This window comes from Cheilinus undulatus, linkage group 21 (assembly GCF_018320785.1).
Source record: "Cheilinus undulatus linkage group 21, ASM1832078v1, whole genome shotgun sequence".
NCBI lineage: Eukaryota > Metazoa > Chordata > Actinopteri > Labriformes > Labridae > Cheilinus > Cheilinus undulatus.
In genome coordinates, this window is record NC_054885.1 from 41,399,172 (window position 1) to 41,412,232 (window position 13,061).

The 13,061-nt window shown below is 42.8% G+C and overlaps 1 protein-coding gene across 3 annotated transcripts in view; it reads right to left on the reverse strand.

The window, feature by feature from the left end:
• Positions 1–13,061, reverse strand: part of abcc1 (ATP-binding cassette, sub-family C (CFTR/MRP), member 1) — a 44,185-nt gene that overhangs the window by 10,671 nt on the left and 20,453 nt on the right. For 2 of the 3 annotated variants that reach the window (XR_005993555.1, XM_041816725.1), the window contains exons 5-21: positions 12,662–12,723; positions 11,771–11,902; positions 11,446–11,673; positions 10,480–10,657; positions 8,402–8,563; positions 7,929–8,021; positions 7,000–7,203; positions 6,488–6,634; positions 4,372–4,459; positions 4,228–4,297; positions 3,706–3,832; positions 3,216–3,392; positions 2,938–3,105; positions 2,344–2,518; positions 1,258–1,318; positions 1,029–1,152; positions 48–255 (exon numbers count right to left, since the gene is read on the reverse strand). Coding sequence is in view for 2 of the 3 variants with exons in the window: in XM_041816725.1 (XP_041672659.1) it covers positions 48–255; positions 1,029–1,152; positions 1,258–1,318; positions 2,344–2,518; positions 2,938–3,105; positions 3,216–3,392; positions 3,706–3,832; positions 4,228–4,297; positions 4,372–4,459; positions 6,488–6,634; positions 7,000–7,203; positions 7,929–8,021; positions 8,402–8,563; positions 10,480–10,657; positions 11,446–11,673; positions 11,771–11,902; positions 12,662–12,723 (2,404 nt within the window). In the remaining variant the exon portion in view is untranslated. The remainder of the gene's footprint in view (positions 1–47; positions 256–1,028; positions 1,153–1,257; positions 1,319–2,343; positions 2,519–2,937; positions 3,106–3,215; positions 3,393–3,705; positions 3,833–4,227; positions 4,298–4,371; positions 4,460–6,487; positions 6,635–6,999; positions 7,204–7,928; positions 8,022–8,401; positions 8,564–10,479; positions 10,658–11,445; positions 11,674–11,770; positions 11,903–12,661; positions 12,724–13,061) is intronic. The other variant, XM_041816727.1, reaches the window with a different exon arrangement.

A 13,061-nucleotide genomic window follows, 5' to 3' on the forward strand; every position in this document is an offset into this window, starting at 1 on the left:
CTAATAGGATACTCCTTCCATGCCCTTATAAGCTCCGCCCCCCTCACCCTGGGAGAGTCCGAGTGACCCGTAGACCCCGAGCCTCATGAGTCTGTTGGGCTGAGTGCCGTTGATTACTTCATCGTCGGTCCACAGACTGAGCCAGTAGTTGGAGAAGAGGGAGACGGTGTGGTGAACGATGAAGAGGAGCAGGCTGATGAAGGACAGCAGCACGCCGATGGCTTTCATGTACGACCAGAAGACGGACAGTTTCACCTGCAGGCGGGAGGGAAGGGATTAGAGCAGAGATACCCTGAGCCACATGTGGCTCTTTAATGGCTTCATTTGAAATATTTTTCCCCAGAAAACCTTAAAAAAGGAAACTTTGACCTCAGAAATTATCCGTAGAAAGTCACATTAATCAGTTTAACTGTCAACTTTTAAATTTGTCTGTACATTACCATTGCCCTTATTTGCAATTTACTGCCACTTTTAATCCATTTTTCCTGCTTTAAGTCCCGTTTTGTCACTTCTTTTTGCCACCTCTTTTATCCTGCTTTTTATTAGTTGCAATTTTTTCCCAATTTTTGCCACTTTCTCACCCATCTAAGCTGTGTTTATTAAACTTCACTTGTTTCCCCAAATTGTTCCACTCTTTGGTGTTTTCTGCCCATTCTCCCACCTTTTGCTGCCTTCCGCCTCTTTACTCGTTGTTTTGACACTTTTACCACTTTTGACCATTTTTACCACCTCCAACACATTTTTTGTCACTTCTCACCCAGATTTCGCCACTTTCTGCCCTTTTTCTCCCTCATTTTTGTCCCCTTCACCCAGTATTAGGCATTTTATGCAGATTTTGCCCCTTTTCACCCTTTTTGCTGCTCTTTGACCATTTTTCCACCTTGAACTTAAACTTTTCACCTCTTAGATTGTGGCTCTTGCAAAGGTATTTTTCACCAGTTTGGCTCTTTGGTTGAGCAGGGTTGAGTAACGCTGGTTTAGACTGATAGAGGATGCGGTACCCTGATCTCTGTGACCTTTGAACTCACCCGTCCGGTGCTGGCTTTGTCGGCCTCCGTCAGCTTTCCCACCTCAGGGTTTTTGGTCTTCTTGTTCTGCAGCTGATCGTCTTTTTCCATCTGTTTGGATGAAGAGCTGACGGTCGGACTGCTGCTAACAGACAAGAAACAAAGATGACAGGATGTACAGCAGCAGGTTCTCTCCATCATCACAGATCTGATCTGACCATGAGGTCTGTTCTCCTCCAGGTCCACTCACCCGGCCAGAGCCGTCACGCTGCCGTTCTCCAGACCTTTGGCTCCGCCCTTTGGGGCCGATTCTACATGAAGAAGACAAAAATATCTGACTTTATAAACAGGGATACACATGAGCCCTCCAGATGTGAGTGATGTAGCTGTGATGGAACTACAGCCACTCCCACTTTGGCACGCTGACTTTAAACCACGGGTGTCAAACTCAAGGCCCGGGGGCCAAAGGTGGCCCATGGTGTAGTTTTACCCGGCCCGCAAGATCATTTCATATCTTAGTTAGAACTGGCTAACCGGAATGAGGTCTGTGGATTTCCTCCAGGATAGAAATTTAAATTTAACCTCAAAGATTTAAAAAAATCCTTGTTAAGTTATGAAAATCTAAAAAAGTGGAGAGTAGAAATAGTCAGGAATGTGGGAAAAATATCAATTTGTGTTTTCATTTCATATTTCCATTTTGCATCCCAAGATTAGGACTGAAATTAGGTTTTTGACTTTTTATTTCAGTTTTGACATTTTAAATTTATAATTTTGACCTTTTCTCTCATATTTTGACCTTTCAGAGTCACAATTTTGTATTTTATCTCATATCTTGGCCTTTACACTCATGATTTTAACTCTCTGTCTCATATATATATACCCTTTAAAAACCTTATTTTGACTTTTAATTTTGTATTTTGACCTTTAGGACTTATAAAGTTGACTTTTTATCTCAGATTTTGAGCCTTTAACTCATTTATTTGTTTCTTTATTTAGCATTTATTTGACATGGACATACAATAACATTGATGCTGTGATATTTAATCATTTTGACTTGTTGTTTTTCTGGAATCTTAAAATCCTTTATCATCACTGTTTAATTTCCCCTATAATTCATTACCTGACAGTGTTCAGTCAAATCTGGACCCTGTTAGGCCCTCAGGTTAGACCCCTGCTTTAAAGCTAACCCTGATCACATCGACTGTTGGACCACATTAGCATTAAGGTGAGGCACGGCAGACTGAGGGCCAAATCATGACCATGAACAAACAAATAAGCTCCTTTTAAACATGCAGGTAAGAAAACCAGCAGATAAATACGGCACGCTGACTCTCACCGTCGTTGTCTGTATGTTCTCCGGCCGAGTATGTCCGCAGGAACTCGGCGAAGGCTCCGTCGGTGTCCATGAGCTGCTGGTACGAGCCCATCTCTGTGATCTGACCGTCCACCATCACCAGGATCAGATCCACCTGGGGCAGGTAGCTCAGGCCGTGTGTGACCAGCACACGGGTCTGCACACAGGTTACACACACATTTATCAGCAGTTAGGAGTGTTTCTAACAGCTTTTTGGTTCATCATACCTGGATTTAAAGGTTGATCAGACCCTGATAAGAACGCTGATTTAGTGTGACACCACAGGAACAGAAGAAGTCCTGGACAGCTGCTAACGGGTCATTTATGACAGGAAAACTCAAAAACACAGAACACTGGGCAGGTTTCCAAATAGAAAGGCTGCAGATATTTCTGTGTAATTTAGAGTTTCTGATAAATTCCTCCTGGTATCAAACAGGATGTGTTTTTTTTTTAAGTGTTTGGACCTTTTTAACTACTGATCATTAAAATCACAGATCGTCTCATTTTTAACCACTCAGCCTTGAAAAGTCCCGTAACCGTGACGCAGTAAACTTCAGTGTTGCAGAGGTCACACACCTTGTCCTTCAGCAGTCCCTGCGGGCCGATCACATGATCAAAGATGTGCTTGCCTACGTGGGCGTCAACGGCGGACAGCGGGTCGTCCAGCAGGTAGACGGCTCGGTCGCAGTACACGGCCCGGGCCAGACTGACCCTCTGCTTCTGACCTCCAGACAGATTCACACCCTGGTTAGGAGGAAAACCAAGAGTCAATCATTCCTGTCACGTTTTTAACCTTTGACTCTACAGTCCTGGTCTCAGAGACCGTCTCAGGTTTGACGCTCATGCTCCCGCACCTTCTCTCCGATCTCGGTCTCATCTCCTGCAGGAAGGATCTCCAGGTCAGGCTGCAGAGCGCAGGCCTCCACCACCTGCCGATACCACGCCTCCCTCCTCTCCTGACCGAACACGATATTTTCTTTCAGCGTGGAGTTCTGGATCCACGCCTGCTGGGGCACGTACGCCACTGAACCCTGCAGGAAGAAACACACTGTATTGGTCTACAGATGACCTCACACTCGGCCCAGTTCACCTGTGTTGTCCTGGAGCATGACTGACACCCCCTGCTGGCCTACACTGACATTACACCAGGACTAACCAGACCTGAACCTGACACACCTGAACTACAGAAGCTGGTTCATGAAGCAGCTTATATTCAGTAATTCCTCCCTCAGGTTTTCCACTGGTGGATAAAAGCAGAGCTAAAACCTCCATCTGAAAACCAAACTCTCTTCAAGTGTATTTCTTTGTCACCTCCATCCTTCTGGTGTGGTCAGCAGCGCTCACCTTTACACACACGCTTCCCTCCAGTTTGTCCATCTCTCCCAGCAGAGCAGAGAGCAGGGAGGATTTTCCTGATCCAACGTGTCCCACCACGGCCACCAGAGAGCATTCTGGGATACAAACGTTCAACCTGGAGAGATCATGAAGAGAAGTCTAATCAGTGATCACTAAAGGATCATAGAGGTCAGTGTGCATGTGCAGTAAAGGGCTGTTGCACACTTTTAAATCATTTTTACTAAGTTTCCTGATCTCCCATTTCTGTCTCCTTCCTCTCCACTAAAGCATCTATAAATGACGTACAAGAACGAGCCGTCACACAGAAAAACATGAATGCATTATTATAAAGTCCCCAAACAGAGTATTAAACCCAGGATAACAAAGTTCCTGGTACCAACTCTGAGCCGGTGCCTCACAGTGAAATGCCCTGCACATATGACTCTCTGGTCCTCTGACAGTAAAAGGGTCAGCCCTGTTTTTATTGATGCAAGTGCCCAGAAGCATGCTGGGTAAAGATGACAAACATACTTCTTGAGTGTCGGTGATTCGGTCCTGCACCAGCTGAAAACGGCGTCCTCCATGACGATGCTGTTTGGAGCTGAGAGGAGACAGAGGCGTGTTACTGAGGCCTGTATTTACCTCTGACCAAACAAACAAACAGTCAGGACTCACAGTCTGACACGGCTGTGCGCTCCACGCTGTCCTCCTGCAGCTCCTCATGAGACAGAAACACCCGCAGACGCTTCAGAGACACGCTCGCCTGCAGACCCAGGAGGAGGACAAAGACTTTAGAGTCAATGCATCGTTCTGGTCATGTTTGATTCTCCCTCTAACTTCTCCTCCTTCTCTAGGAGCCTTCCTTCCTTCCCTTCTCCCCTTCTTACTCCTCCATGAACGTCCAGGTCACTGGTCACGTTTTTGTTATTTCAGTCTGGGCTGAAGCTCACTGGTAGTCCTGGTGTCAGACTATTTTATTCCATCTATTAGCCGATGTTGTTGGACAGAAGAGTCCTACAGTCCAGTGGTCTCATCTTTTATTCTGTTTCCTTCTATTTCTGTATGGAGCTATTGTTGCTAAACTATCTGCTAATACAAAGATCTGCACACAAATCCACAAATATGTGTACAGGTCTGCAAATGTGTGCAAAGATGTGGAAATCTGTACAAAGATCCACAAACACGTGCACTAATCAGCAAATGTATAGACCACTGATCACCAACTGGTGGCCCGGGGGCCATATCAGGCCCCCCAAAGCTTCCTGTCCAGCCCCCAAAAATCATTAAATTCAGAAAAGGAGGAAAAGAAGATGTTGTGGTTTTAAGAGTATCCTTTGGCTTTAAATTTCTGCAGCTGTTAAATCCATCCCACAAACAATTAATATTGATATAGTTTTAGAATGACTTCACATTTGATCTGTTTTACAGAAATTTACTGTCATAATTAGTAGATATTTAAAAATAGGGTTAAGGTTGGCAGAAGTGCTGCAAAAATGACCAGATAAAGTGGTGAAAAGGGCTAGAGAGCAGCAAAAATGGGTGATAAATGGCAAAACAGGTTGTGGAGTGGCACAAAGAGACAAATATTGACAGAAAAAGTTGTGAAAAGAGGTTAAAATGTGGCAAAAAATGGTGAAAGAGGAACAAAAAGAGGCAAAAAGTATCAACAATTGGTTACAAATGACAAAAAAATAGTGCAAGAAAGTGATGAAAAGGGGTTAAAAAGTGGCAAAATTAGAAGAAAAGTGGCAAACAATGGATTAAAGAGTGGCACAAAGGGGAAAAACACGCAGGACATGTGGTTTACAAGTTTAAAGAATGGCAAAAATGGGATAAAGGGGCAAAAAGCATCAAAAATGGGTTAAAAGTAGCAAAAATTGGGATTAAAGGGAAAAAAAGGGGCAAAAAGTATCAAAAAGGAGTTAAATGTGTCAAAAAGGGTTAATATTGGTGCTAAATGACAAGAGGGCCCAGTCTCTGGGATTTTCAGGGGTCCAGGTCTGTCTCCTCGTGTCCTGCTGCATGATAGATAATAGAAGATAGATCTCACTGTAATGACTAAAAATGTCTTGAGTTTTAAAGAAAACACAAACACTACTGCAGAAAAATTTCATTTATATCAGAGGAAAACGTTTATGTAATTTTTGTGTGTTTGAAAGTCCGGCTCCCAGAGTTTCTACTGAGACTAAATCTGGACCTTGTGCAGAGGTACCTGATGACCCCTGGTGTAGACCAGTATGTAATCATGGACTTGGCTCAGTTTGGTTCAGAAAACTCTTTTTGCTCCAAGTTCTGAAAACACTCGCAGTCATCAGTGACAACTGAAATCCTCCTCAGTAGGCCGTCATACACACCTGACTTTTCTACACTTCTGCCGCACACATATCTGTGGATTTGAGCACACATCTGCAGATCTTAGTTTGCATCTGTAAATAGTTTTCCAACAAAAATAGCTCCATACTTCTGTGGGTTAGTTTTAAATGACTACATCTGGATTTTAAATGAAGCTCAGGTATTCTGACTTTGTAGGGCGTCCCCTCCATCATATTTCTCTCTCTGTCTCTCCATGTTTGCATACTAACCGTCTAAGAGACCGCAGGAACAGGAAACTTCTCCTATGAACAGAGGCTCTGAGGTCAAACATGACAGCAGGTCCTTCCTCTACGGTCGTTTCAGGTTTTCTCAGAGTCTGAACTCATCTCCCGTCTACTCCAAACCTCACCACCGTTGGGTCGATGCCCGTATTTCCCTGAACTTTAAACTCTAATCTGGCGGTAGGATGCCCTCTCACCTGCACCATGCTGCTGATGACCATGGGCAGCATGTTGAGAGGGAAACGCAGGATGTTGAAGAGCGCCAGAGACACAAACGCTTTCTGCGCGTCGAGTACGTTCCGTTCATCGATCAGCACGTAGACGGAGAACGTGGAGAGAGCCACCTGCAGAGGAAACACACACACAGATCTATACAGCTTCACTAGAGCTTTAGTTAGATCTCATCAGTACTGCTCCAACAAAAACAGAAGTGCTGAAGTGGAGAAAACAGCTGACGGTATGGAAGGTACGAGTCAGAGAAACCTGACATTGGTTAATAATGTCGTTCATACTTCTAAAAAACTGCAACCCTCCTAAATGTGCAGTTTTCTGCAATTTTGATGGACCCTCTAGAGTCTGGGACGTTTTCATGCAGATTTTAAAGCTGAAATGAGCCGAAATAGCCTGATAATATCCTCCCTCTCTGCTCTTTGTCCATACATGTCGCCGTGTTCGATAGCATGTTTCCTAGCACGTTTGCGTGACTCACCAGGAACGGTGCACAGACCCAGGTGAAGGTGGACATGGCTCCCAGGTAGGCCGCCTTCTTCAGCACCTTGAGCTCGCTCTCTCTGATCTCGGACACTTTGTCTTTGAAGGCCAGCTCCCAGGCGTACAGCTTCAGCACCTTTATCCCGTTCAGCATCTCGTTCATCAGCTTGATGCGGTTATCTTTACTCTTCATCTGAGCCACCTGACCCACACAAACACCAGCACACAGACACAGGTTATCTCAGAAACAGAATGATTAGAGCTCCGCAGGTCTACAGAGACCATCACAGAGCTCTGCAGCCTTTCACTGGCATTTCTGCTTATTTTTATGTATTTAAACATCTCTGCATGCATCGTATCCTTCAATCTGCATGATGCAAAGGTTGATTGTTAAGTCTCATCCTCTTGTTCTTATGGTTTTTTTATTTTAAATATTTTTGAACAAAGTGACTAAAACTGGAATCTATGCAGCCAGAACACAAAAACCTTTCTGCCCTTCGTCTCACTCTACATGTGAATAAAAGAAACATGGAACACAATTTCATCCTGTACATGAAGAAGAAAGAAACGTTTGTTTCTTTGTCAAAAAGAATGAATGATCAGGCTTTCATTGGTTTTAATTTAAACTGAATAAAGATGCTCATGTCAGGAGACTTCTCCTTTGGATATTTTTCAGCCAAATGACATTTTTCAGCCTGTTTTTTTTTTTTTTTTTTAACACGCAACATCAAGTAACCACACCTCAAACATGCAAAATGATCCCGCAAAAAAACACAAAACGATGAAAATGAGCATAAGAAGATGATTTAAGGTCACAGTGAGGCTGCTTATAAAAATCATCTCAGTCAGGTTCCCTTCCAAAAACAGATCAGTACATGTTTAGTCAGAGCAGAAATGCTGTAATGGAGGGGGGCGTGGCAGTCTTACCTGGTATGTTTTGGTTTTCATGGCGATGACGGCGTTAATAGGAACCATCAGAACCATCACAGCCACCCCAGCCAGAACAGACGGACCCAGATTCTGCACAAAGAACAAACATAAAAAACAAGTTAAAGTTGGATCTGAAGGCAGCTGGGTGAGGAGGAAACTCCTGACAACATTTCTACTCTCCAGCTTCTTCCATTATTTATAATTCTAGGAGTGAAGAGGCCTCAGCACGTTCTCACATCAGACATGAGGGTCTGGTTCTGTGTCTGGGTTCCCTCCTGTCTAAAAGACAACCATCTAGACCGGATTTTACCAAAGTGTGTCTGCAGATAACACTTGTTATGAACAGAGTTTTTGGATATTTTGGTACGGTTCTGTTCAAACTGATCAAATGAAGCAGACTTCAGGGTCATGAGACCTCAGACCCGGGTCTGGATGTAAACCAAGGTCAGTCCGTCTGCTCCGGATCTCACCTGCCACAGGAAGTAGAGAGCCAGGACCACCTGCAGGGGGGCGGACCAGATCATGTTAATGTAGGTGATGAGGTCCATGAAGCGCTGAGCGTCCACAGACATCAGGTTCACAATCTCTCCCACGGTGGACGTACGACGAGCCGCGCTGCTGATGACCAACGCCTGAAAACACAAACATGGCCGACACACGGGTTAGACGCAGAGACAGAGCACGCACACAGAGATTTCTGTTAACGAACACGAGAATTTTATTCTGAGATCATGATACAGCCCTCTCAACAGATCCAGAAGGAAAGAATGAACCGTGATTATCGTTTTTATATTACTCTGTAATATCAAGAGCTCCGGTTATTTAAAAGGTTTTTAAAAGATTATTAAAAGGTTATTTAAAAGGTTATTAAAAGGTTATTTAAAAGGTTTTTAAAAGGTTATTAAAGGTTATTTAAAAGGTTATTAAAAGGTTATTTAAAAGGTTTTTAAAAGGTTATTAAAGGTTATTTAAAAGGTTGTTTAAAAGGTTTTTAAAAGGTTATTAAAGGTTATTTAAAAGGTTTTTAAAAGGTTATTAAAGGTTATTTAAAAGGTTGTTTAAAAGGTTTTTAAAAGGTTATTCAAAAGGTTATTTAAAAGGTTATTTAAAAGGTTTTTAAAAGGTTATAAAAGGTTATTAAAAGGTTATTTAAAAGGTTATTAAAAGGTTATTTAAAAGGTTATTAAAAGGTTATTTAAAAGGTTATTAAAAGGTTATTTAAAAGGTTATTAAAAGGTTATTTAAAAGGTTTTTAAAAGGTTATAAAAGGTTATTAAAAGGTTATTCAAAAGTTATTTAAAGGGTTTTTTAAAAGGTTATTAAAAGTTTATTAAAGGTTATTCAAAAGGTTATTTAAAAGAATTAGAATGACTTAACATTTGATTGTTCTTTAAAGAAATTTACTTGCCAGCCATTATTAGTAAAAAAAAAAAAAACAACAACAAAAAAAAACATTTAAAGGGTTAAAGTTGGCAGAAATGGTGCAAAAATTGAAAAATGAGGTAGTGAAAAAGGGTTAGAGAGTGGTAAAAATGGGTGAATAGTGGCAAAATGGGTTACAGTGTGGCACAAAGGGACAAAATATGGCAAGAAAAGTGGTGAAAAGAGGTTAAAATGTGGCAAAAATGGGGAAAGAAGTATGAAGGATGGGTTAAAATTAGCAAAAAAGTGCAAAAAATGAAATGAAAATAGGTTAAAAAAAAGAGGGAAAAACACACGAAACATGGCAAAAATGGATTAAAAAAAGTGGCACAAAGGGGATAAAACATGAAGGAAAAGTGGTTTAAAAGGGGTTAAAGAGTGGCAAAAATTGGGCTTAAGTGTCAAAGAGGGGCAGACATTTAGCAAAAATAGCCCGGCACAGTAGTGGAAAGGTGCTAATGATTTGCACACAGGGGCCACAATTAGCAAGAAAAGTGCAAAACAGGGGTTAAAGAGTGGCAGCTGGGTGAAAAGTGGCAAAAATGTAAAATTTAGTTTTTGTTGATTTGAAAGTCCGGCCCCCAGAGGTTCTGCCAAGACTAAATCTGACCCTTGTATAAATGTACATGATGAGCCCTGTTCTAAAGTCTCATGAAGGACAGGAAGTTTGGATTCTTTCTCTCTTAAACAGGCAGAGAGCAGAGGAGGACAGGCTGCATGAATAAACGCTGGCTACGTCTGATTAATAAGACAGCTGCAGAAGAAAGGAATAAACCTGCCAGAAAACTCTGCACAACGTCTAAATCACACAAATACTTCAGCAGAAACATCCTCATCATATTTGTGCTTTTTAGGTGACACACAGGAGTTTGTCTGCACACTTTTATGATCTAAACAGATTTTTACTTTGACTTTCCTGGGGCTTCTATCTTTGCTGCCATGCTCTTTAACAGGTTTACATACTGGTTCATTTTTACTGAATCATGTCAGAGTTTATAGTTCTGGTACTGTGACAGCCTCAATAAAGACTCATGTATCTGTACTCAAGCTCCAAATCTGCAGGCTTTAATAGAAATAAAGAAGAGGAAGTCTAAATCCACTTGTCTGAACATGAAATTGTCCGTACCTTCCTGTAGACGGCGCCGATGATGGCGGTCCGCAGACGCATGCCCGACACGAAGCAGACGTGGAAATATCTCTGCAGGATGAGCGACTGCACGCACGTACAGACGAAGAGCAGAGCCGTGTAGAATAAACCCTGCCAGGAGGGGGCGCTGGAGTCGTTTACAAAGCGGATCAGCAGCCTGGATGGAAAGAGGATCTTATTCATGGTCCACTAAAGCATGACCAAGTCTCAGAAATCTCAGAAACACTGAAGACTCATCAAACTCTGCAGCAGGAACACACTGCTGCAGGTTATTCATGAGTCTGAAATAAAGCTTCCTTTAAAACCAGGTATCTGTCAGTAACCATCATGGCGGCTGAGAATGGCAGACGATCAACGCCGGCTGAAACGACTCACATGGAGGCAGACGTGCTGTTTCATCAGAAAAGCTGAAAATTACAACCCAAACAAAAGCAGCGACTGGAAGCAGAGAAACCAGACAAAAGCACTGAGATGGGAACATCGGTATCAAAACACAGACTGGACTGGCTTTAGCTCCATCCTTTCTGTGATTTTTACTAAATTCTCTGTTATCAAACTTTGAAACTTTCCCACCCAAACTGACCCGGAATGTTCTCACAGGAACTTCTGGATTTGGATGCTTCTCTCCTGTTGAGTTTGCATGTTTTTGACTTTGCACTGCTTCTTTGTTTGCAGCACTTTTGATGTTCATGCAGTTTCAGTTTTCAGTTCCTTTGCAGCTTTTCAGTCGTTGCATTTGCTTTTGGATGTTGAATGTTCCTCTTTAATTAGCAGTGTTTCTGAAAATGCTGAGGTTTGTCTTAACGTGTCGTTTTGGCTGCTACTGATCAGTTCTCCTCCTCAGCCACCGTAGATCAAGCCAAACCACACCTCATCTCACCACCAGGCATGTCTGGACTGTTCTACCCTCAATCATCTACTTATAGCTTTCTCTGAGTTTCTCACCGCAGGATCTCAGGGCCGACGAACATGAGGATGTCCTGGATGATCTTATAGAGGCAGGAGATGAGGAAGTAGGGGCCAAAGGTGAGGCACAGGGCCCAGAGGAGGGATGGCTCCTTGGTTTTCTGAGGGTTTTTAACCAGCAGGATCTCAGACTCCTCCACAGCCCGGACCTCTTTACTCTCAGAGCGAGGTGGTCGTTTAGGGGAGTACACCATGTTCTGCTCCGTCCTGACACAGATGTACACAGATATTTAATACACACAAACATGTGGTGTTTTCCACCACTGAGAGGCGCTGTGCAGCTACTTAAACAACAACCCCTGACCTTTTGACCTTCTGGCACTCGTTGTTCCAGCGGCGGACGAGCTGAGGAACGACTCGGTGCGAGCGGTCCTCAGGGTTCAAAGACCACAGGTCTTTCTCCTCTAGGGGGCGCCGGAAGCCCGTCACCATCATCCTGCAGAGAGGGGGGAGGAAAGGGTTAAAGCAGAGAACGCCGGGATCACCTGAGAGCCCTAAACGTCATTAACGCCTTAAAAACACAGAGGTAGGGTAGACTATCAGAGATGACAGCCTAAAACTGGAGCAGCACTGAAAACAGAATCAGAACCAGGACCAGGATCAGGACCAGGTTTACTGTTTAATATCACAGGAAGAATAGAAACAGTAAAAGACTGTAAAACACACTTTAATACCCATAAATCTGACTGTTGTCATCACTATGATCATCTTTGGTCCTTCTTTTATTAAACCAGCTTAGAAACCTAAACCTGTGATCCCTGATGAAGTAGAAAACACGCTCTAAACATTCATGAAGCTGAAACCAGACCAGCATCGATCTTCATGCTTCAGTTATCCATCTAGCTGATTTACTTTGTTCCTTTCAGTGAACTGATTCAAACTGATAGAAACCAGACTTTCTCCATAAAATCACTGCCTTTCTCCTGATTCTTCTCACAGATCTCTTGAAACATCAGCGTGGTGTCTGTGCTCATTACTGCTGTGTTTATATGTTAATATTTCTTTACTTTAACCCTTTAAACCACTCAGTACTGATGTAAATGTGTGCAGCTCTGCACCATCTCCTAAACAGGTCTCAGCTCCATCTAACCTCTGCTAGAACCAGGTTAAAGTTCTGGTTTAGGACCACCCTGGCCTGAGCTGGGGACCCGGCCCATCACGGTCAGCGCTGCTGGGACGTTGGAGGTGAGCTCACCTGGTGATCCACCAGAAGGTGATTCTGGAGAGGAAGGACGCCCCGGGTTCAGGACACGGGTTCTGACAAAGGAAATACCATCATTAAATCAGTTTAATTCACACTTTCCCTGGATTATTGTGGTTGTCAGTGGTTCTCATAAAAGTCTTTGGCAATACTGATGAATAAAATTCAGTTATAAATAAAAAAGAACAGATTAACTCATTCTTTATGGTCTGACAACGAGGACATGATGAGCCTCAAATTTAAACTCCTCCAGATTTATCTTTATGAAGATTTAAACCCTCAGGGCTTTAAGAAATACTCAGAATAACCACACTAATATTAGTGCAGCATTACTGAAGGATCTCTAAGCATTAGAAGAAGAAAGCTTTCATAAACTTCAGCATTAGAAAAGAAT